Source organism: Oryzias latipes, chromosome 10, assembly GCF_002234675.1.
Source record: "Oryzias latipes chromosome 10, ASM223467v1".
In the NCBI taxonomy this organism is placed as follows: domain Eukaryota; kingdom Metazoa; phylum Chordata; class Actinopteri; order Beloniformes; family Adrianichthyidae; genus Oryzias; species Oryzias latipes.
This window is the reverse complement of record NC_019868.2, coordinates 25,496,325-25,521,866: the sequence shown is the minus strand read 5'-3', so window position 1 is coordinate 25,521,866 and position 25,542 is coordinate 25,496,325. Positions and strand designations below refer to the sequence as shown.

General features: G+C 38.9%; 1 protein-coding gene across 2 annotated transcripts in view; it reads right to left on the bottom strand.

Moving 5' to 3' along the window:
* Window positions 1–25,542, bottom strand: part of aff2 (AF4/FMR2 family member 2) — a 206,348-nt gene that overhangs the window by 77,120 nt on the left and 103,686 nt on the right. For both annotated transcript variants that reach the window (XM_020706761.2, XM_020706762.2), the window contains exons 5-8: window positions 14,941–14,985; window positions 9,863–9,949; window positions 8,564–8,600; window positions 5,442–5,502 (exon numbers count right to left, since the gene is read on the bottom strand). In XM_020706761.2, coding sequence (XP_020562420.2) covers window positions 5,442–5,502; window positions 8,564–8,600; window positions 9,863–9,949; window positions 14,941–14,985 — 230 coding nt within the window. The remainder of the gene's footprint in view (window positions 1–5,441; window positions 5,503–8,563; window positions 8,601–9,862; window positions 9,950–14,940; window positions 14,986–25,542) is intronic.

The window sequence follows — 25,542 nt, the reverse complement described above, 5'->3', positions numbered from 1 at the left end:
CCTTTCATATCTCCAGAGTTTTCTGATGCGTTTTCTAATCAGCCTCTTTACATTTGGATTGTTAATAATATCTAGTAAAAATGTGCCATTTTTAAACAAAAAAGTCTAAATATAGTCGATCAGGTCGATGGAGGGATGGGGGCCGGGTTAGCTCGTCCTGGTTTGCGGCACTTTCCATCTGTGAAACCTGGGTTCGAATCTGCTGCTGCTCCCTACTCCCCTCTCTGCCACTGCACCAGTCCCAAGCTCGGTGGGATTGAGAGGGCTGCATCAGGAAGGGCATCCAGCGTAAAACATTGCCAAGTTAACCATGCAACTCATCCTCGAGGGAGGCTTGTTTCTCTGTGGCAACCCCTGATGGGAGAGGCCGAAAGTAAAAGGTCAATGGAGGGATACACTACGGAGAGAGATGTGCTCGACCCCGTCTCCAACCCCTGTGCTGAAACAGTGAGTTCTGGAAAAATTTGTGATTTAAAAACTGCATTTAGACTTTTTGTTAAAATTCGTTTCTATAAGCCTATATTTGTTTAGGAAAGTGGAAAATGTTAAGATACTATGAATGAGATGACCCGGCATTATACCAGCATTTAAATGCATCATTTACACACAAATCAGAAGACATGAGTCTCAAAACCTCTCTTCCACTTGTGACTCTGATCTGTGCGTAAATGACATTTTGTCTGTGTGCATCAGGCGATTAGTGTGTTCTATCCACAACTCCAACCACCATTTCTCAAAATGACTTCATTCATAGCTGCTCCCCCATGTAGGAGCTCGCCGCTCCATGGCCTAAAGAAGACGCCGATGTCTCCTCTGATAGATGAGGATGATGAGCGCTAGTGCCTGGGCAGAGGTTTGAATGTATCTGCTGTAAATCAAAGTATTGTTCACATCTGTGTTTTTGTATTACTTATTGCGTGAGTTGGTTTGTGTTTAATTGCATAATTATGATTTAATGGAAACTGTGTAATTGTGAAATTGTGGTTTGTTTTTGTTTTTTGCATTTCTCAAATTTCGATTAAGTTGTGCACATATCTGTAAAGGAAACACAGCTACAAAATATGCGCAATACATACTGTCTGAGTTACAGTTATGAACACACAAATCCAGTGAGACATTTTTTGCTTCATAAGTTGTTGTTGGGGAAGGAAGGCAGAAGGTGAACATCAACTTCAAAAAGACTTTTGGGCTACAAAAGGGCAGTCAGATTGTGTTTTCAACTGGAAACTTTCTGACTGCTCGCCTTCAGCAAAGACTTCCTTTCTTTAGGAAACAGACTTTTGCAGGTCTTTATGACTGCTATAATGTATACACACTATCCTCCATTCAAAAAATCAAAAAATCTAATATCAATTACATAAAACCGATCATTCTGGCACTCATACCATCACCTGCTTCTCACCACACAAATGATTCTGTATTTATGTACACTGGCAAGTTACCATGTTTTATGGCTTTATATAAACCACACAAAAGCTAGTGTTATTTTAAGCTGGCAGTGCTGCTGCTGTGACAGGAGAAACCCCTAAAGGGATTTTTACTGCCTCATGAAGCACTCTTGTCAGTGCTTGCACCGCAAAAAAGAAAAAGAAAAAAACACTCCCCATTGTTGTGGTGTTTTCAGGTGGGGCTTTACGAGTCCTGAATAACTGAAGCACTAGGAGAAAAAGCTGTGCAGATAAGGAGCACGGTGCAGCACACGGTGTTGATAGATACGTTTGAATGTTAGAAAAATGGATTCATATTTTATTTCATAAGAAGGAGATGGATAGGGGAAGATAGTGTGTGTGAGATGGAGATGATAATGACAGGGAAGTGAAGGGGAACGAGTGGAAGCTGGAAAGAGGAGAGGATGTGAATAAAAAGCACCGGAGAGACTGAGAGCACTTTCAGGACAGACATTGGAGGTTTGGACTTCCACATACAATGAGCCACATTCAATTATGAGCTGAGAACAGCACAGCCTCCAGTTTTCACCTGTTCTTAAAGTCCCCCTATGACAGTAAAAAAGTGGTATTTTAACTATGATTAGAAAGGTTTTAACCAAAATCCCACAACCAAAATGTCGTAACCCTTGTGCTATCCTAGGCACTTTAACATTGGGAGTTGGGTCATCTAGACCCACTAGACAGTGCTCTGAACCTTTTTTCATCAATGATTTGTGAACTTCACTGGTGTCCATGGATTACATGAAATCTTTCCACCACTATCCACCTTTGTCATGGTAGGGAGAACACGTCAATGTAAGGGTGGGGTCATCTAAGATAGCACAAGGGATAAAAAGCCATATTTTGTGTTTATCTGAAGTCACTGATCCAGAATCTCCTCTACATGGGCGTGGCAGTTTGTGCTGAACTGAGTAGACCTCCATATACGACACCGACTGACAGTCTCTATTCACAAAAGTTTTGGTGAAAACAGTGGAAAGTGACATTTTTGGTTCCAAATAAGCACTTTTTGAATAATATGCAGAATGACAAAATGAATGTGTGTACTAGACCCTGCTGTTTAGTAAAATTACACACGAAAAAGTACTTTAATACGCCCCAGAAAAATGCTTCACATGACATTATAAGTCAGGCTACATTGCACCAGCAAAAAGAACTGGCTGTGGCTAAGAACTGATTTGATGCTACCATGCAGATTGTTGAATTCACTTGCTCAGCAGATAAAATGAAATGCCAGAAAGACAGTTACTATTCCCACGTAATTTTCCAAATACGTGCCGTCAGTGCTGAACTTTTTTCTTGACCTCACGGACAGGACCCAGCGGAAGGGTTAGGTTTAGGATTACGGTTAGGGTTAAACCACCAGACTGTTTCTGCAGCTCACCGCTCCTCCAAGAGATGGATCAAGTATAGAGAACACATACAGCTAACGGGGCTTTATTTTTTAGTTTAATTTTAAATGTGCTAATGTTCTCTCCTCCCACACCTTAGCTTGTGCACGGTGGGCGGGGCAGATCAAGGAGCTTGAGCTTGCACTCTTGGGCCGTTCTGACATCACAACAGCTCATTAAATCAAAAAGAGCGTCTTCACAACTGTCTGACAGCGATTTGAAAGGAATAAATACTGGATAAATCATTTCTTATTACATTTGTTCTCTTTCATAAGAAAAATGCCAGGCATACATGTCAAAAACTCAACAATGATTTTCATCAGAGGGGAACTTTTATGCCCTTAAAGTCATAATACAAAGATCAGTGTTTTATCATAGTTCTGCTGATTCACTATAAATAAAATATATTTATTAATAATTAGACATCAGCATGAAAAGTATCCGTAATTTTAAATATGATTTTGAATAAATCTAAAATAAACCTAAATGAAATGAATATGTTTTGTCCAGTCCATTGAAGCTACAGTTCTCACTTGATTATTTATTCTGTATCATTGTGAATCATTTAAGACATACTTGGCAATACACAGCCAACTGGTTTTCCTCCATAAGTTACACTTAAAGTTATTTTAAATCCTTATGTAAGTTTAAATTTTGTTTCAATGATTTTAACTTCATTTTCCAGCCTGTTAGCTGTTGGTGTTGTTACCTTTACTGTGAGTGGAGAATACTGGCATCTTTATTAAAGTATGTGATCTGAATGTGAGGAACGTGTACCGTCAGATGGTTTTTCTTGGAAAATAGTTTAATTACTTTGGAAACGTCAGAAACTTGCAGCTGTTTCAGCACGGCGGCTCTGATAATCTATTACCTGCTTGGCACCAAAGAGCAGCAAGGGCCAGATGGACATAACTTAGCGAGTAAGCTAATAAACACAAGGGAGCATTTACAAAAGACAGAGCCAGAACACTCACATATCGGCGTGTATGTCTGAATGCAGTAACTGCTGGAGAAAGCAGAGGAGCAACAAAGAGACTTTGTTCCTTTGTGTTGAAAAAATGATCAGAAGAAATATCTTTTGCTCTAGTCATCATCTAGGTTTTAGAAAAGCCAGTTACACAACTTAATGTTGTTGGGTTAAATATTCTTCATTTACCATGCTTGTTTCAATGTATTATGTGAAACAAAAACAAGGAACGTGTCTTTTTTTTTTTTTAAACCTACATCTCTTCCTGATTTGCTGTAGACAGTGATATTTGTTTGGACAAGGAAACACGGCAGCACTTGTGCCTTTAAATTAAAATGTGTTTAGTGGTTTCAACATTATGGTAGTATTTGTCTGAAGATGGAGGACATATATAAGAAATTTTAGATTAAAATTGCATTTCTGAGTTTTTCTTTATTCAAATCGTTGTGAATCAGGAGCAGATCATATTAGTGATGTAGGAAATACGCTGGGCCACAAGCTCCCTGTTCCACTCCAGTCTGATGCGTCCACTTGCAGACAACTAGATCCATTTGTTTTCATTTGTTTCCCGCTGTCAAACTGGATAGCTCCAACATTTGTTGTATTAGTAATGTTGGGTTGGGGTGGGAGGGGCTGTAAGCTAGTGGGAGAGTGTATAACCAGAGACATCTCATTAACGGAAAGGGAAAGTGGGGGTACCCCATGCCAACAGTCCCGCCCACAGTTTAGAGGTGAATTTCTAATGAACTACTGCCGTTCTGCAGAAACTACGTCCTAGAAAACGACAGGTTTTTTGAGTTTGTCTAAAAATGGAATAATCATTATTAAATCTTCGCTGGGATTGCTTCGAAAATAGATCAAAAGATGATTGGAGGGGGACTTTAAACCTAATATATCAACAGAAACTAAAGACAAGTTTAGTAATAAAACACCTTTTGTAAATCTCTATTTTTTTTCTCTAAATTTAGGCAAATCCTTCTAACGCTGTTGCAAATTTTTCTCAAAAGTTTATAAGTATACATGCATCTAAATTCATTTTTTATGGTCCACTCAAAACTGATGAATCAAACACCGCTTCAATTTGGTGTTTGGTTATTTTACGAAAATCTGTATGTTTCATTCAGAGATTTTGCTAGAAGAAGTGAACAAAAACTGTGACTACTTAAAAAAAAGAAAAAGCACTCCATATTTTCATCTTTAACTTGTTAATTGTTTACCACGTTAAAATAAAATTGTTGCCAAGCAACAACAGGCTCCATTTCCTGTTCCAAATATTAGCAGGTTCTAAAGAGTCGCATTAAGCTTGTTTATGGTCAAACACAGGATAATTTGGGATCATGAGGTGATTTTATGAGCCAAGATTTTTCCCTTCCCAGTCTCATACCACCATGAATCTTACTGTTAAGCTTCATGAGGGATGCGGGAGTAGACTGCAGCCAGAGATGTTGCAATATGCTCCTGGCTCACGATAAATTAATCTGGCTGAACTTTTCTGCTCTGATCCACACAATCTTCATATTTTTCCTCCTTCCACCAGCAAATTCCATCCGAGAGTCGTGTTTTATTTTACCTGGAGGCAAGCACAGCAGGAAAGCAGAAACTCTCCATTTGTGTGTGTTTTAGAAAGATACTTACGACTTCTGTGGTGCCGTTGGTGCTTTAGCAGCAGGCTTGTTAGCTGGAACAGGGCATCTCTCTGCAACACAGCAAAGGACATTTAATCATCCTGTCTCCTGTGTGTTTATCTCAGTTAAAAATAAGCCAAATTCAATTACTGTCAACTTTTAGCATTTTTATGAAGGAAAATAAAAAGTGTGTCTTTGCCTGTTTTTTTTTTTTTTGTTTGTTTTTTTATTCATCCTGCCAAGCAGCTGAGCAAACAGAAAGAAGCTGAAGGCTTTTTGAGTTGCACTAATTTTATTGTTGTTATTGTAGGAAACCTTTGGAAAAAGAGGGGGTATGTTTGCATAAACCCCTTCTGTATCTCAGGGCTAAACTTTATTTTTATCAATAATTTTTAATATTATGAATTCCTTTTAACTTTCAGGGTGGACATACTGTACATTCACAAAAAGGCAGATTGTGGTGCAGAGGAGTGGTAAGCTAAGACCAACCAGGCTCCAGTCGCCAAGGTAATGGAAATATTTTTGCTGTTTTTGACAGATGAGCTTACATAACATCATTGTTTATGTTTAAACTAATAAATTCATTATTTCTTAATTGCAAAATAACTTTTACATTTATTATTTTTAAAGTTTTACTTTCATTTGTCATTTGGAAAGATAAAAAATAGGAACATGAGTTGAAATTGCCTCGACTAATAAAATTATAGGGGGATTTAGGGAAAACCGAAATTGTGGCATTTTTTTTATTCTCACCAAACAATGTGTACATGTTAATAGTTACAGTTTTTATATTTAGGTGTTTGTTTGATTTTTAAAACCAATTTTGTGCATTACACCATTTAAAAATACATTTATACATGAAACAAAAAAATGTAAATTACAAATGATCAATTCTAACAATGAAAAAAATTGAAATAGTGTGTGTGTAGTTTTTTAAATTAAAACTACACACATGCATTTTAACCAGTTATGATGTAGGATAGACTTTTCCTTCATGTTTTGAAAAACCTCCCAAATCTCAGATTCCTTTGGACTTTTAGTAATTTTTTTTGTTTTCTGTTTGTCCGTCTTCCTAAACATAATTCTGTTCTTAGCACCTGCTTTGCATGCTCCCCATTCATGTTTGGCTCGTAGTTTGTAAAGTAGTAAGTACTTGTCTTCGCTTTTCTTGTTGGTTTTTTTTTTATTTTTTTGCGCTTACCTTCAGTATTCTCAGAAAAGTCATTTATATCCATGCATTTCTGAGAGTCCTATCATATTAGCATGTGCAAAACCCACCTTAGGAAGCAATGATGTGCATTCAGGGAAGGCAGGTGATATTCTTATCAATTATGTTTTAGACATGTCTATTTTATGATTTTTTTTCTGTGTGGGATTTCAATGTTTCTTTGATAAATAAATAAAAAAGTAGCAAATTTTTTAATTTCCTGTTCAAATACAGGAGAAAGCGGCAGGTGAGGCACCAGCCGCCTGTGCCTCACCTGCGCCCAGACTGCACTGCACACACCGACAGGAACTGTAGCTGACACATGCACTTCACTGTTTCGCTCTTTCTATCATCAGAAGAGGCGCTTATTTACTTCATTTTTCTATTTCTCATCAACTGTCTAATTACCTTGATGCCAGTTTATTTATTCTTTTTTTACCCGATAAAAATGTGCAGTAGAAGCACACCAAGGCAGAGTGCACTGGTGATCCCACAGAATGTGACACAGCGGCTAAAAAGTAAGACAATTAGATGTAGCAAGTCAAGTGCAGCCATCCAATTAATCTTTAATATTGTTTAGCATCATCTTCTGAATGACAGATTTCGTGTCTAATCTCAGGAATTTGTGGAGACACGTGATCTCCACTGGGAGAGAGAGAGTTTTAAAACTGAAAAAAGAAAATGAAAACTGGGGTCTCATGCAAACAGGTTATCCATGTGTTTCTTCAGAAGAAGTGGCGCACAGACTTCATTTAAAGGTAAAAGTAAGTCAATAATAACCATTTTGGTGCTTTTTTTCAATGCTACAGTTTTTAGACGGAAGAAACATGTTGAAATTAAATTTTAAACAACGCGCTTTAACCGGTGAATAAGTCACTCTGTAGTGTTCATTAGTTTGTATATCTGACTGATGACGTTGGTGCCTCACGAGCCGCGAACCTCACAGCGTGTAATTAACTTGGTCAATGTTTTCTGCTCTGCAGTTTTCATCAGTCCACTAGGGGCAGTAGAAGGCCTTTTCCTGCTCATTTTAAAACGGCTGCTTCCAAGAAATCTCAAAAACACTTTTGGCGGGAAAAGTTTAGCTAATTTTCAAAACCTTATGCTGAGAATATATATTATTTTAAAGTGCTGTATTGAAAGACTGTGACATTTGTTAATAATACTTTTTCATACAGTTACTCCACATTAAAATGCGGGGACCAAATCTGCAACACTGGATAAATAATTTTCTTTTTTTTAAAACTAACATTCTTGTGAGCAAAAACCTAGCAAATTACCTACAACTGACAATATCAATTACTCATCACAAATCATATAACACATTTTCTTTGTTGAATTCAACAAAGGGTTTTAAAAAGCATCTTTATTCCCAAAAATGTTATTTTCTGTCCATTTTTTTGACGTAGTGGGCTTCACAGTAACAGGAACCACAAACTTTGATACATTCTTAAAAAAATGCAGAAGGAATATGGATTTTGGTGCTGTAAATATGTAACTCTGATATTATTTAGTTTTGTCATATTCCAAGTGCAGAGCAATGAATTATAAATGCTAATCAGTTCAGACTGTGCTTTCAAACATACATGGCTCATGAAAAGAGCTACTTTCTTAGGAAAATGTAATAAAAATGTCAAGTTACATTCGTGATTGGGATGCAAAAGTCCAGCTTTTTCACTTTTAGCTGTTTAATTGGACCCAGTCCATTCCCAATATCGCCCACAGAATTCTCCCTCCTCCACTCCCACTTAGCCCTTTTTGTCAGATTACTTGTTCAAATAAAAGCAGAGATAAAAGCAAAGGTTTTCAGAGCATCACGTTTGAGTGGTTGCCATTTTTTTCTCTTCTTTTTCCCCACAAAGCAGTTGCCTTTACGTTGGTAATTATCTCAACCGGTTTGAGAGTGCTCATGCTTGGAAACTTACTCTGAGGGTTGTAGCTTGACGTCACATGCTGCGCCTCCTAGAGGGAAAGGAAGAAGGGAAGGGAGAGCCAAAGGGAAGAGAGTTGAATGAACAAACAAATATATGTGATTATTGATTCCGCAGCAGCACAATGATGATGTCACGTAGATTTCAGATGTTTTCTTTCACCATTTGAAAGATTGGCGAGGTGGCTTCACAACCAGAAAAGCGTCAAGTATCTGTCAGAATGTCACTGTTGTGTCTGAGCTCAAGTTCAAAGATTTGGACAACCTGGTGTCCTCCTACTTGAAGCTGGTCTGAAATACAAATCAGTTTATGCAAATCATCTAGCAGCCACTGGGGGCTTGGTGAGCAAGCATCGTAAAAAAAAAAAGATCCAACTTTACGACAATCTTTACAGGCCTTTTTCACTAACGTTTTGCGTTGCTGCTACACAGTTATTTATATCTATGGTAATTGCAGTTTTATAGGTTTCAACTTTTCAAATTTGAAATTGTGCTGTAAAAGAGGTGTGGTGTTTCGATTTATTAACACCCTTAATGTAAAAAAAAAAAATGGATGCAAATTATGTTTTAACCCCAAAAGCACAATAACTATTTTTTTCTTTTTTTTCATTGCTGGAAAAAAATTCAGGGGTCAAGGGGTTAAAAAAAACTATATGAAAAAATAAATTGACCCTGTAGGCTCTCTAGAGTTAAGTAACCAGTTGGTCATGTGACCACGCCTTATATTAGGGGTGGGCAAACTTTTTGACAGAAGGGCAGAACCAGGAGCAGATGCGAGGAATGTTCTGGTTATCCACCTCAAAGGAGAAAGAAATAGCTTGGAATCTGGATAAAAACATGCTTTAGTTTTGATTTAAATGTATATGTGTATACTGTATATAACTATAACTGCTTGGTAATTCATTACGACTTTTTCCTCCAGGTACTCACCTTTTTTTTGTATTTTTTCTGAATTTTATTACTAAAAAAGGAGAATTTTTTGCAAGAATATTTTTTAGTTACTAAAAATTTCAGAAAACATTAATACATTTTATAAAATTCTATCAATGGCTTTAAGTACAGCTGTGTAAACAAGCAAAATAATTGCAAAAAAATGAGCGAATATGTGTTTTTAAATCCGAGTTTCAGTCTTTTTAAAAGCTAGCTGGAAAAATGTGATCAGGTCCAACAAACATGACAACAAAGCAGATAATGGCAAGTATCTGCTTCACTTAATGAGCAATCTAAAAGCTAACTGCCTAATCGGCTCTTGAGTTTTCAGTAGTTGAGTGGCACTGGGAAATGGATCACTCACCTTGTTGGGGATGGGAAACTTGGTCTGTTCCGCTTTTCCGGGAGTGTGTATGGCTGTGAGAGGAGGCGGCCAGGAATGGGTCATCTCCTGAAAAACAGATTTTCTACATCATCCAAAAGCGATCATTGTTCCAATCATAGCTAAATGTATGAGGGAAAACTAAACAATAATGATGGGTAAAGTATAGCGTCACACTGAGCAAAGGAAGTGTTTCTGTAACATCAGGAGTGGAGTCAGCATCTTCTCACAGTTGTGTTTCAGCATCCTCATCAGAGTGGATGTGAATGTATTTATAGTATGAACTCGGAGGTGCACGGGGGGGGGCGTGGCTCACTAGGGATCAGTGTACAGAGAGTGAGTTAAGTGCAGACTTGGTAAATTAGGAAAATAAAAGCTGACTCCAGTTGGCTGCATTACAATTAGGGAGCAGAGCAGATGCAGCCTCTCCTTTCAATTATTCTAATCACAGTCTTCTCTGTTGAATTCCAGCCTCAATATGTAGACGCTTAAATTAATTAAGAGCAAAAGTGTGCTCGAACACGTCTGTGTGTGCAACAGTTCTTAACATTGTGGACACACAGATTGTCATTTTTTGTGTGCTGTGCACAGTTGCATTAACAGTTTGTGTGCTTATTTGTACGACAAATCTTCACGTGGGGATTTGTAGGAAAAGGAAAATAATGAAATGACTCCTGCTTGTGGCGTATAGTTGTTTCTATCCCATCATGCCTCACCTCAGATGAGTCAAAGTCAAAGTAGACTTTTGATTCTACAGCTACGTGAACCCTTGAATCCCGTAGGCAATGAAAGGCCATGAAGAAGCCACAACGAAAGCAGCAACTGCCAAGTACCAACAAGGGGAGTCCTGAGAAGTCAGCTGACTGGCAAAAGCAAAGAATTGGGTATCAACACCTAAGACCTGCCAGTCATTGGATACCCCACCGGCATAAGAAGATGGCCAACAAAGGAGATGGGGGCCGCTGACACCAAGACAAGGAAGATCCTTGCGATGCATGGAGCATTTCACTCCTATTCCAGCACCCAGAGACCACCGAGAGAACCAGGGAGATTGAAATGTCAGAGCTACTCCCCAGGATGAATCAACACAGATCCAGGATTACATCAGGCCCAAGTGATAATGTGCTGAGTTTATTCCTCAAGCAGCAGAAGAGAAGGAAAAGCAGGAACTATCGTGGAAGCATTTCAGACATTTCAGCGTTTCCATCCTACTATTGGCTGGACAAAGGTGGAATGATGGAGGGCAAAGAGGCACCACACAGGACAGTGGCACTAATCATGGTTGCACAGGAACAGTATAAAAAAACAAACAAGGATCAGGATCTACCACACCAGGCAGGACTCGATGGTATATCTGGCTAGCAGGCAGGACCCACTGAACATGGAACGGCATGATCAATTTGCTGACAAACTGTTCGGTAAGTGGGAAAAAACAAGATTTCTTAAGATGGGAATGGACATTGGACAAGAGGGAGAAAAGGCCAAAATGATAGCGCTGATTCCAAGTGATGGCAATGTGAGTAGATTGAAGAAAGATGTGGAAGATGATGGCAACAGGGGTCTCTGTGGTGATTGGTACACTCTGGGCTAGGACCCCCAAACTGGAGGAATTACAGAAGACCTGAATTTCAATATAATCAAACCACTCACAGACCAAAGGAAAAAGGCACCGTTTTACTATAAGTATAAGGACATAAGGAGGCCTACATGACTGGCTTATGTTTTTGAAAAAGCATGGCTTTATCCTTGTAATATTGGAACTTATTTCTCACAATTTTACGACTTTATTTTCGTGCATTTATTTATTTTTTACAGTGGCCCTAATACTCCATCGTAGAATGGTGATTAAACTAAAAAAAAATGCATTTAACATTAAGTTTCTAAATTGCAGAAATGCTCACTGGTCTTTACAGTCATACATGTTTCACATCAACTGAGCTGACAAGCAGCAGGTCACTCGGTCAGACTAAGCATCCCATCATGCATCTGTTCCCCCCTTTGGGGGCCAATGACTCATCTGATGACGCATGCAGAAGTGAGCCAGAACATGAATCACTGTGGATTTCCTTGAGTGGTGGAGGACATCGTCACAACCCCAGGTTATGCAATACAAGACTACTGATCCCAAACAGAGTCATTCCAGCACCTCGGCAAATAATGTTTCACATGACGCGCCAGAAAAAGTGAAATTTAAAACTTATAATGAAAAAAATCTGTGTGATTTGTTTTCACGTAATGTAACTGGAACTGAAGAGTATTTTATTTTGATTACTGCGTCAAATGTCATGACAGACTTTTACGTAAAACATGTTAAAGTTTACTGATCGTATTAAAAATCACCCACTTCATTTTTCCCTTAAACTTTGAAATCGAGAAATACTGCTAATTTAAAAAAAGGCGGGAATATTTAGTCATGTCACGATGAGTTTAACGTACAGGTCTAGTCATTAAAATATCCTCTAATTTTCAGCTTTTCAGAAAATTTGTTTCAGGGGAGCTGAGCAAAACCTTTTATTTTTAAAATCTCGTCTGTCCAAAAAGCACTTTTGAAGTTAATATTTAAATCAAATCACTTTTAGTTATGTGGTGATTTAACATGACCGCAGTCAGGCAGGACATTTAAACTCAGTTAACAGTTACAAAATAAAATAGTAACATTTAAAATAGGTGACCCACAAACAAACAAATAAACCCACAGTTAAAAGTTTAAATATTAATCTAGAGATTGATAACTAAGATACCCTTATTAACCCTTTAACACCTAAGACGTTTCTGATGACACCTGAATAAAAAAAACTCTATTTGGTCTATTGTAAGTCTTCCACCATTTATGCGATCAGATGAAATCAGATGATTCTGATGCAGAGAAAAGCGGCCTTTCAATTCTGCTATGCACAGAGATTCAAAATATAACTGAAGGTAGTTTTTCCTGTCAGCACAAGGTTGCTTTTCTCCACTTCAGAATACGCTACAATTACGAAAATTGCGTAAACGGTTTAAGATCGTAAGATTCGTCTTAAGATCGTAAGATTGCAGGTTCGATTCCCGCCTTGCACACCCATGTGTTAAAGTGTCCTTGGGCAAGACACTGAACCCCACCTTGCCTTTGGTGGTAGGTTGGTGCCAGTGTTCGGCAGCGGAGCCGCCACCAGTGTGTGAATGTGTGTGTTACTGGGTGAATGGGTCTGTGACTGTAAAGGGTTTTGGGCCTTGTAGGTAGAAAAGCGCTCTATAAGTATACGCCATTTAGCATTTAAGATGGCAAAGGGTAAAGAAACCCCTGTTCAAGAGGTAAAAATTACAGTGGAATATAGAAAAATGGGAAAAAAACCACAGAAGAAGCCAAACTTTGTTTAGAAAGATTTTAAAAACAATCGACGTCCATCAAAAGAAGAAAGAATAAGAAGTTTGTGAGAGGAGGAGAATGGCTGCTTCAAGCAGTTGATGAAAACACAGGCGTCAGCTGAGATTTGACTGTTTGCTTAAAGGGTGACAAGAATACGCCGTCTGTCACTGAAAAGCTGTAAAAAATAAACGTTTTACAGCTCAAAACGGAATTTGGTCTGAAGGATATTGGAACTTTTAATTCTATTTCAGAGTAAAATTTCTCTTTTTTGATTTTTTTTTTAAGCTATGTGCAGTTTTTTTTCAGTTGACTTTCAAGACACTTAAATATGCTAAAGAAGTCCAAATTGCCCATTGGGTTCCACCATAACTCATAATTTGTCTGTAAAGGGGCCATTGCTGAGCTCAGGAGCTGCACAGGACGGCAGGGTGTGAGGTACAATAAACTAATAAATGGAGAAAACGGTTTTATGGACATCCAGATCAAAGAAAACAAGCTACTTCAGACGTGTTTAAGCACCACAGAAAAGCCAAATGAAGGCTTCACCTGAGCTTTGTATGAATGATGTATGAGAATTAACAGTTTTTTTTCACTGATTAAATGTAGCTTATTGATGTTAAGAGAACTCACATGAGGTTGGTGGTAATTTTTTCATTCCAGAAACTCATAGTTACGCCTTGTTGGACAGAACAACCCAAACTGAAGACTTCCCTCCATTTGTTTTTTGTGCATTTTTGCGAACAAACAAGCTGATATTTATATTTTTCATCAGAAAAAACAATTTTTTTTTCTATTATTTCTTAAAGTTTTCTAGTCATGAAGGACTTTGTACAAATCTGAGTTGCAAAACATTATTTTTAACCACAAAAGCGATCATTTCCTGCATCAAAATCCTCAGACGCTGTGAGAAGCCGAGCAGAGTCGAGGTCTACGCCTGTGATAAACACTTTTCCTTGAGCTGTAAAAAGACAAGCATGTTATTTTGACAGCTGACATATCTGTAGCATCACAGACACACAGAAAAATGTGTTTTTGGCTCCGATTCACCCCATGTCACAATTCTGAACTCTTTCTACTTGACACAGCTGAAAACCACAGACCCAATTCAATAGAGCACCAATATTATTGACAAAGGCCTTTCATGCGCTCACGGTATACTATCTGTCACACAGCCTGTTGACTGCAGTATTGATCTGCCACAAAGAGAGAGGTGAATGGCAAAGGGCGGAGAAGAATGAAAGGAGAAGATTCTGACATAGGTAGGAGACGGTTTTTCTTTTTTTTTTACGGCTGCAAGTCCTCCTGACAGAAAACTGAAAAGTGATCGTGTCAACATTCTTCTGCGGGAGCAACAAAGCAGATAGGAGGGACAAAGAAGATGGAGAGTGTGGAAAAAATGTGCAGCTTGATGGGGTTTTGATGACATGCAGATTCGAGGAAAAAAAAAAGAAAAAGGATGGATGAGGGGAGAGCGTGGAAAAGATTTGGGCATGAAGTCATTAAAGAAGGTTGTGTAATCATTGACCGGAGCCAACGGATCTTTTTCTTTTCCCTTCATTGCAATCCTTCTTATTCTTGGTTTCATTGCACGATCAGATTGACTGTAGAGAGACCCAAGTCTTTGAGAGCAAACAGAAAACAGCTGATAATCACTGCAATTACTCTGTGTGTGTGTGTGTGCGTGTGCACGTGAATGAGTGTAAAGGCAACATACCCGCAAGATCTCTTCCACACAGCTGGATTCGTTTGGAAGGCTGACCTGGAGAAACAATGGAGAAAGACAGAGATTGAGCGTGTCATTCCACACTCACACAAACGCACACAAAAAGTGATATTTCAACATCAAAAGCAACACACAGTCGACACGTCTTCAACCTCAATGTAATCCGCCACTGACTGGAGCAGATCGAGCTGAGTTTTTAGTCAAAGGGTTTCTGCTTTCTCGGCTCAGCACTTGAGTTGGTTTGTCTGGCAGACTTTCACTGCAGCCAGCTGAAACTCAGACAGGAATGTGTAAAACCAGAATCTTTGGGAATCAAGCTGAGCGGTTCTAACTCTAAAGGAGGCGATACGTTTAGATCCGAACCATAATTTCAAAATCCATCCATGTTCAGAACCCCTGTTGGGGTCATGGGGTTCCCTGAGTCAGCCCAGCTACTGTTGGGCAAAGGCAGAGTACATCCTGGACAGGTCACCAGTGTGTTACCACACAATCACACTCACATGTACACTTGGGGGCAGGGGATGCACCGCGCCAACGGTCCCGCCTACAACTACGAGGTGAATTTCTTGTTAATGCAAAGTCCACACAGAGAGATCCCGGGAAGGATTCAAACCAGGGACTTCTCGCTGTCTGTCAGTCCAGAGCGCTAACCACTACGCCACCGTGCAGCCTAGACCATCTTAATATGCAAAGGGAATTCTTATGATTTTAGGTCATCCATATCACCTTGGGCATATCGATCTCATCTGAATCTGGAAGCTGAACAGGACTGGTGCTTGTTGGTTCTTGGATGGGAAACGTTTGGAACAACTAGGAGCTGGAATTTCCTACAGCCACAAGGTGTGCACTACAATGACCCCAAAAAGAGTATTTGAAAGTAAAAACAAACAAAAATTCATGTGTTTGTAGTCTTACTGTAAAGCTGCAAAATAATAATAATACATTTATATGGTGCCTTTCTGGGCACCCAAGGCCATGATTTAGATGATTTAGAATAATACAATTATTAAAAGACAAAAAATGTAGATTTTGAGATTTTCAAAGAACTCGGGGAGTGAGTCCATGTTCGGTAGATCAGAGGGAAGGGAGCTGAACACTCTGCCCCCCATGGAGATGAGACAAGCGGTGGGTCCAACCAGTTGGAGGGAGGAGGACGACCTGACATAGCGGGTGGGAGTGGCAACGTGGATGAGGGTGGGGGTTATGGATGTCAGTATGAGGATTTTGTAGGTGATCCGATGAGGCTCGGTGGAGCTGCTGCATGATGGATGTGATGTTAAGAGTGGAGGGGGTTTGTGTGAAGATCTGGGCTTCAGAGTTTTGGAGCAGTTGAAGTTTGTGAATTTTTTTAGGGAAGTCCAGATAAAAAAGGATTGGCAGTTGTCCAGACGGGAAGTGATGAGACTGCGAATGCTGTCACCTGTCAAGTTCACTGCCTTGTGAACCCAGTGACCCACGAGCAGAACATCGGAAGGTTTCTTATATTAACTTCATATTTGTGCCTTTTGTCTACCCAACAACTAAAATGTTCCTGGTTGAAAGGCGTGAGGCGGCATAATGTCAGCACTCGGTCTGCACTTGTTGCAAACATTTTCCAACCAGCTCTCATAAAACTTTGTTCTCTCTCCTTTGATTCTGAGACTTTTTCGACGGATCTGAATCCATGTGGTATTAATGTCGCAGCAAAATGATTAAAAAAAAAAAAAAAAAAAAAAAAACCTCCCTCGTCTTCTCCTCTTGATGTGCCGTCAACGTCCAAAGCTGGATCTGAAGTCAACATCTGCTTAGCATTCCCTTAGCTGGACAAACCAAAAGCAACACATCTGAATCTGGTGCCATTTATCACCATCAGGATTCTGCAGAACTTGTTGGAAAAAGTGAAAGAAAATTGTAAAATTCTTGCATGTTTTCGCTGCACTGCAGTGCAAAAAAACAAGTTTCCAGTGTTGTCTGTTGAACACAAACCCAATTCCCGCTGAGCTTTTACAGGAAGTCTGAACTGGAATCTTGCAGGGCTTAATGTCAATCAGCTGCTCAGATGGTTCTTGTTTTGCAAAAGGTTTCTGAAACTTAAATGACATCATAAAATCCCAAAGTTGTGCTTTTATTCCAGCCCCAGGGGTAAGCAACCAGCCAAGCCGTTCAGACGTGGCCGCAGCGTTTACAAACCCAACAGCCCGCATTTCAAACTGTCCAACTGCTACTGTAAGGCGGTAAATTTGAGCGAAGGCCCCTTTTTATCATGACTGGTAAACTGTTTCACAGGGGGGATATTTGAGGGTTTAAAAATGACTGCGGGTTTGGCTTCTGCCACACAAAACGCAGATTGCTGGGCTCGGACACATCCAAAACTCTCGTGATCGACCCGTTCAACGCGTGCCATGCTGCTGATCTGTGTAAAAACACGGGAGTGCGGAGAGCAGAGCAGCAGCTTGTGGTGCTGCCTGAAGCAAGGATGCAGCAGGTGCATCAGATGTGGCTACACTAACTTAGATTTGAGACTGAAAATAACCGTTCCTGTCAGAGAAGGAAGGGATGACAGCTTTCCCAGCTGGAGTTTACCAAGTTCAGCCAGAGTTCAAGTAGTTTTATTCCAAACATATTGTTGTTTTTTTATGACCCGGTTTGATAAAACTCAAAAGGACAGAAGAAGGTATCGCCTTCTTGCGTCTGACACATGACAGCGCTGTAATCTTTCCTGCAAACCATTACCATGAACACAAACAGTGAAAAGTTTGGTAACTTTGGGGATGAAGATGTCGTCATGCTTGCAGGTTTAGTGTCTCAGTCAATGTTCCGTAGATGATCTGGACACCGGCCATGTTTTTCCTGCATCAACATGCTGACTGGACGGTGAGCCAACAGTAAAAATCTGTTTTTCCCCATGACGCCGCTGAAGAAACAGCAGAAACACAGAACAAATGCAGCAACAGCTGTGTGTCAGGAACTCGGGCCGCGTGCATGACCGGGAAAATGTGGGAACTGGAAGTAATCAGGTAATTAATGAGATGCTGCAATAATCACATCAGAGTTTACATGGACTGTAAAAATCAAAAATCCCTGCTTTACATGTTTCAATCTGTGATAATTAAATTAAGTTTGTGTGCAAGACACTTTAAGACTCACTCTAAGGTGATTTTTTTGTGTTTTTAACATGTTATTTTAGCATTTTTCTTATGATGGAGGACAATTATTTAAAGAAATTAAATAAAAAATGCGTTTCTGAGTATTTCTTAATTCAAATTGTTGTCAATCAGAAATAGACAATAAAAGCTGTAGTTGTTACGTACAAATTACAATTGGCGGGCCGCAAGTTTCCCGCTCTGCTCCATTCTGATGCAGACAAGTAGATTCAAGTACGTCTTCGTTTTCCTCGTCTGAGCTGGAATCTGGCCTCAAAGCTGTACAGATGAAAAGCTCCAGCATTTTTGCTGAACTACTAATGTTAGGTTGGAGTTGTGAGAAGCTGTAAGCTAGAGGGAGAAAGTGTACACAAAGGGATGATGGGAAAAAAATAAGGCTCTCTCCGTGCCAACAGTCCCGCCCACAACTCAGAGGCAAATTTGTAATAAAGTCATGCAGAAGCTATGTCCTAGAGAACGACAAGTTTCTGATTTTGGGACACAAAACCCAGAGTTATTGTGATTAAAAGACCTCCTGGAATGCTCACCTTAGACTTTAACGCTAACACTGCAGATGTCACCGGAGACAAAACACACACGATCTTTGACCTGGCATAACTCTTCAACCGTTTACACCAGAGTGGCCCAATCCTAGTCCTCGAGATCTACTACTCTACCTCTTTCCAGCTTTCCCTGAGAAACTGGATCAGGTGTGTTCAGTCGATCAGAATGAGGGGACACCTGAGTAAAGTAATCAGCAGCAAACAGTACAGAGGGAACTGGAAAACAGGCAGGGTTGTGGATTTTACGGGTTTGGATTTGGCAGCACGCGATTAAATGAATTAGCTGATTCTGAGATGGAAAAACTAGCTTTTTATATCGGCTTTGGACTGATATTCAACACATTATTAACGCAAAGTGTTCCATATCAGCACGTATATTTAATCCTTTTAATTTCACTGGAATTACGTTAATTGTGGAAATAGTGGAAGCTGAAGCTCTGATGTCAAAAGGTGTAAAAGCCTGACTTTTGCAGCATCTGAGGCCACATCTTAAAATGCCTCGGTAAACGAAAATGTTGTGGAAAACAAAACGTGCAAAATCAAAGCAAACAAAGGTTTTAATGAAAACAAATTTGCAGTAAAAGATGCACCCTTGAAAAAAAAAAAAAACTGCACAAAGGACTGCAAGGTTTTTCAGGTGATTTGATTGCAGAAACATCACAAATTAGACAATAGGAAATGATTCACCAGATGTTTTTTATGTAATAGAAATATTAGCGAATAGGCCAAATTGAAAAAGCTAAATAGCTAAATCTGGTAAATAAATGAAACTGCAAGATTTGCATTAGGGAGCAGCTTTTAGTGAAAACACAATAGTAAAAACTTTAACATTGGTTTTTACTGTCACAAATGTTCAGAAAAACATTTCTCTTTGCGTTTACCGTTGTGTTTTTAGAAAAAACAGCTTGAACTCATGTGGCCTGTTGACGCACCACAGATGAAAATATCAGATCTATTTGTCCTTGAGTTGTGGATAAAAATGGTCAAATGTTTAGTGTTTCTCTTTATATGAGAATTTACCGGCATCTGCTCATTTTTAGGAACAATTCCAAACAAGAATTTCCAGAATAATTATGCATACCTCTAATTTATGAATAAATGACCCTCCCCTGCGTGCAGAATCTTTGATTTTAAAGCCCGGCCAGCGTCTATTTTTTTTTTTTTTTTTCTATGTCTATCACCTTTCTAGGCGCAGCACTCAGGTTGTTAATTGCTGCTGCAACATGCTGCACTCCCAGGTTATTTATTGTATGTGAAATGCCTAACGAAACCTTTTTCCGATGCTCCACTTCTATGAGCAGCGCCTCAGGGTCATTTCAGAAAGCTTTGAAAACTGGACTGAACCAGCAGAAAATGCAGAGATTCTTTCTGCCGCGGCTCTGAAATTGATGTGTGAATCAACACAGAAACCCTTGTGTTATATGGCTTACCAAAAGAAAAAGATAACATGGATCCTGCTAAATGTTCCTGAGTAATCAGCTAAGTAAAACAATAGCGCAGGTTAGCAAAAATGATCATTAGCTGCAGATTTCAATGCATGTTGCAGCAGAATAATTGAAAAAAACGTGTCTGCTTCCTGTATCTAACACAACCTTTACAACTTCACAAAGCTTAAAATCACTTTAAAATAATTATTACTTCATTTTAAAGTGAAGAAGATGAGTTTTATTCTCTGTGAAGGACTTGAGGTTTGCATCTTCTGTGAGGGAGACACAAGACATCTGCTAGTGAACATTCGCAGTGACACAGACACAGAGAAAGTAGTGGAGCTTCACGCAGTTTGACAAAGTGTCAAAAGATTGAATCACACATCAACCGTGTCATCCGAGGAAAGGAAGTGAAGTCAAGGTTTGCAGGGCTGCCGCCTGCGTGTGTCTGCCTGTTCTGACAAACATCCCTGATGTTCTGACTCTGAAAGGTCCGTTATCGAAGCCAGACTATAAATGTAAAAAAACAAATTTTAATGGATTTAAACTTTATAATTTATTTTTCTTTAAAGTGGTAGATTGTTCAGGTTAAATGTTTTTAAGCAGCATAAACTGAAACCACTTTGCATTCTGTCCCAAAAATGACTGCAGTCACCCAAAGATTTAAAGAAAAGAAAAGAAGAAAGTTTGACCTAAAAAATCAGGCGTTTCACATTTTGCAGACTCCAAAGGGACTTGAGGAAAGTTGGGTTAAATGTCTTGCTCAAAAGCACACAGAGATATATAACTACAGAGTGAGGTGTAGCTTCTATTGCTAACATGTTGTCAATCTCCACCGACAACTTTTAGAAGCTTCGTCGTAACCTCTTTGTTGCTAATTTGTCGTAAACAGTGGGATTTAACCATCAATGTCTTTGCACCCATCAGCAGATAGGGGGCAGTGCAAATTTAGAGGTGGAACCTTTTTTTTAATTGTCGATGACATTTTTCTGAATTGGATATAACTGTGTACAAATGAAAGAGACATCAGTATTTAGAAACGGCATCGCAGAACAATGAGCGTATAACCTGCATCCTACAGGAAGTTACCTTTTTTCCTCTGGGATGGCAGTGCTTTAGGATGTGGGAGGGGTCGACTGAAGCACCCAATACTTGTTAAGTAGAGTTTGAAAAAAAATGCTCCACATCATAAGGTAATGATAAAAATAAGATGAGTCACTTTATAAGAGATATGTCAACACATTCTGACAGATGGGGACAAGGTGGTTAGGGTTAAAAAAATTGTCAAAAGTGGGAAAATAGTAAAATGGTTTTGTTTCGGAAGTTAAATTTATGTTTTTAAGTCTATTTATAGCCCCGTGACCCCGAAAGGGATAAAACGGTTAAGAAAATGAATGAATGAAATGAAATGAAAGTCTATTTAGTATTCTGTAATACAGGGTTGCCCACACAGGTGTTCAGCATACAAACTACTTTTGAAACAACTAGCTTCAAAAGATCTACACAGACACATTTGCATATGTATACAGATTTTGTAAGACATGATTTTATTGTATATCCAGTAAAATCATAGTTTTAAATGTCCATGCGTATTTTCTTAAATACACAGACATATTCTGAAAAGCAGATTTTAAAGTGGATCAGACAATCATTCAGAGTTAAACTGATGCATTTAGATGAATTTGTAAGATCACAACATGATAAAAAATTCCTCCGTCATTTTCCCTTCAGCAGCTTGTTGAATTGGACCCGCGTGTTCTTAGTCGTCATGTCAACTGCAGTGCACGGTGTGCCGACAACATAAACGGTCTGTCCAAGGTTTTTTTTTTTTTTTGAGTGACTGACCTCGGCCCAGTTAAGAGAAAATAAGGCACATTAGCAGTTACATCCACGATTAGGAGTCTGACACTGAACGCTCACATCTTTCTGAAGTTTCAGAGGAAGAAAAACACTTGCTGAAGAGTGTGGCACTTCTGTTTAGTCGAACATGCATGTGCAGGGATTTGTGTATCCAAGGATATTTGATTGGTGGTTCTGCATGCGAATCGAGTGATGTAGAGGGGGGTCTAAGGGCAGGGATGCCAGTTTAGCTTAGTCTGTTTGTTAGTTCAATTTTGTATTTTCCTATTGAATTCTATGTGTTCATGATCCTTTTGAGTTTATGTTTCACTTTTTCAATTACCGATACGAAGCCCATCGAGACGACTGTTGTTGGGAATTTGGGCTATACAAATAAAATTGAATTGAATTGAATTGAATGGTTGATGGCAAGGATGATGATTGGCTGGCGGCAACTTATTTATTCTTTCAAACACGTATTTTTATTTTTTAAAGCCTGTGATATACCGAAACATCCTTCAACCTGCTGATGTACTGGGCACTCATGCTCTAAAACAATAGCTATGATATTACAATAATGCGATATATAATAGCATAAGGATTCCAGGGGTGGTTTATTGGGAAAGTGTTAATAGCAGAACAATATAATAAAGCAGCTGGAACTCAATAAATGCTCTATAACTCTGGTAATAAATGATTTACAGCAACAGAGGCTTTCATCACTACGAGTTATTAGATACTTTAAGATTGTTTTGTGTAAATTAGTCTCCCAACAAATGTTAAAGTTGACATTAGAGGCTGCAAGAAGTCAAACAAAACCATTTCAAACTAAATCAAATCAATGTGGAAAACATCACTCCTCTAGTGGTAAATGAGTCACTGAACACAAAAAAATCCTTCCATTTTGGTTGAAATGACTGTTTCTGAGTTATTTCTGCCTTCATTCTACATCTGAATGTCCCTGTCAGTTCCTGTTATTCTGCACAAAAAGCATACCTATTGTATTATCCTAAACATACAAGTTCATTATTCAAAGGACGTCTGTAATGCGCTCAGAAAATGAAGACTGGCTTTAATGATCCTAATGGACAGGTGAGTCACACGTGTGTCTGTTTCCCAGTGATTCTCCTGTGTTATCATGGTTCATTTGAAAAGCTGAAGGATGCAGAGAGCATAAAAGAGAATTGAAGGGTGAGAGGGACACAGGAGAACTCTGCAGGGAAGAAAAGAGGAGCAAATTCAGAGAGAAAATAGATACCAAAGGAAAAATGAGCGAGGGAGAGATTCAGGGGGAAAATCTGGCAGAGGCAATTACTGAGGCAGAAATCCTTTTCTCTGTGAAAAAAGCTGCTCAGACAGATAGGCATCCACGCACACAAAACCCCACAAACACAGCGCCGCGGTCACCACAAAGGCACATCTGCACCGCCACTTCAGCATCGATTAGTCAGATTTCTTTCTTTTTTTTCATTGGGACTGAAAATGTTAGCAAATGGCAAAAAAATGCAAAAATCACAGAACATCAGGTGATGTTTTCAATTTGTTTTTATCGTCCAGATGGTTGGAGCTTTACAACCATCCAAGAAGTCATTGCTGGAGACTGTCTGCTTAAAGAGAAGGCATTTTTCAAAAAAAGTACTTGGCAAAAACATGGAATTATCCATCTGTCTGTTACAGGCTGGCCTTAGACCAACAATCTTTGTAGAACCAAAACATCTATCCTGCTATACTTTTTGTATTTTGATTGTTCTCAGGGACCAACAACTTCTGTGCCGCCCTTTTTAAATGCAGCCACGGAAAACCAGTGCAGGGAAGGAAACAAAGTGGAACTAAATGACCTGATTTAACCATAAAAGCAGGTCATCAAAACTATATTTGGTTAAAAGAAATTCAAATAAAACATACAAGATTTTGATTGACTGTCCACTTCAGCCATCAGTGAGGTTATTGTGAAGAATAATCCACATATGGAACAGATAATGGAGCTGCTGCTGCCTTTTTTGGTCTTTTTTTTTTTAAATCAAAGGGCTTGAAAAATCCAAAAGGACAAATCAAGTGATGGAAAATGTTAGTCATGACTCAGCACTGCTCAGTGATGCTACTCACATTTTTATGGTTGATGACCACATTAAAATTCCAAGAATTACTTTTTATTTCTTGCTACAATTGATCCCATGAACAATGACAAACACTGAAATTCAGCCGACATCTGATGACTAAATATTTTCATCGTGGCAAATATACCAAGTCTGGGATGTCAGAGCTGTTGGTTTTCACTGAGATTGTTTGTCGTCTTGCTTTAAGATTACGATTTTAAATATTTAGAGGGTAAATTAGGATGACATCCTGCCATAAGTTTTGTGAATTTACCTCTTAATTAAATTTCAATAATAAACTTTTAATTTATTGAAAATGGTTTATTTCAAACAAGTGAAACAAAAATAAAACTAAAGAAGACGAACAACAGAGAAGTGTTTGGGGTGTCGTATCCCTCTGAGCCCTTAAAATTCATAGACAACCATCATAATCAGCTCTTCTATTCATATATCTTTATTTTACTTTGATTTATTTAATATGTCTTTTAAGTTTGATGTTTAATGCCCTTCCTGACACCACCCTCTGATTTATACCGGGCTTGGGACAGGCACAAGAAAGACAATAGTTTATTTATTTATTTATTTTGCTTTTAATGCCTATCTATAAGTTCATTTGTCTGTCTGTCCATCTTTACATTTTTATATATGTACTTTTTTTTTCTTTGTTAATCGTGGATTTTTTGCGGACTATCGCATTTGTGGAAGCAGTCGTGGCATTTAGGGCCCCCCTTGCTCATACTTACAAGGCTTTGGGCACTTCCAGTTTTAATAATTTCTTATTAAAAAAAAACTGTGGAAAGCTGTGTGCTAAAATCACACCATCATTATCATCATAAAGCTTTTTAATTTTTCTAATTCTAAATGCAAAAATACGACGGAGTATTAGGGCCACCAAAAAAAAAAAAATTAGAGCCACCAAAAAAAAAAAAAAGTAAAATTACGAGATTTTATCTCGTAAATTTAGGAGATAAAAACTCGTAAATTTAGGAGAAAAAAAGTCGTAATTTTAGGAGATTACAGTGGAAGTGAGCATGCAGAGCAGCAGGTGAACGCCGTGCAGCAGCAGAGCAGACCGACTAAACTTTGTTGAACAGGTGAGCTGAATGTTTATTGATAACGTTCCAAATGTCTGGAAGGTCATTTGTTTGATTTACGATTCATTAAAGTTGTATTTATTGATGGTTGGTTTGCAGGATCTCTGCAGCCCGATGAAGCCGTCGTCGGTGTCCCTGCAGCAGTTCGCTTGAATCCTTTCTTCCTCCACCAAAGACAAGACTCTACGTCTGAGTGACGCTTCCGTCACACAAAAGGAGGAGCACTTTTTTGGCATTTTCAACGTTCCAAAGCTAATATAAAACACTATTTTCATTCCTCTTTATTGTTTTATGCTGAAACGGGACATTTCATCTGCAGGAGGGGGCGTTTGTAAGACTGTTTACTTCCGCATTGGTGTTGGGATGACAGGTTCATGACGTAATGAGACAAATGAACTTCAGGATATGTGAATGAAAAGGAGAATAAAGGCTGCAGCGATTGTCTACACCCA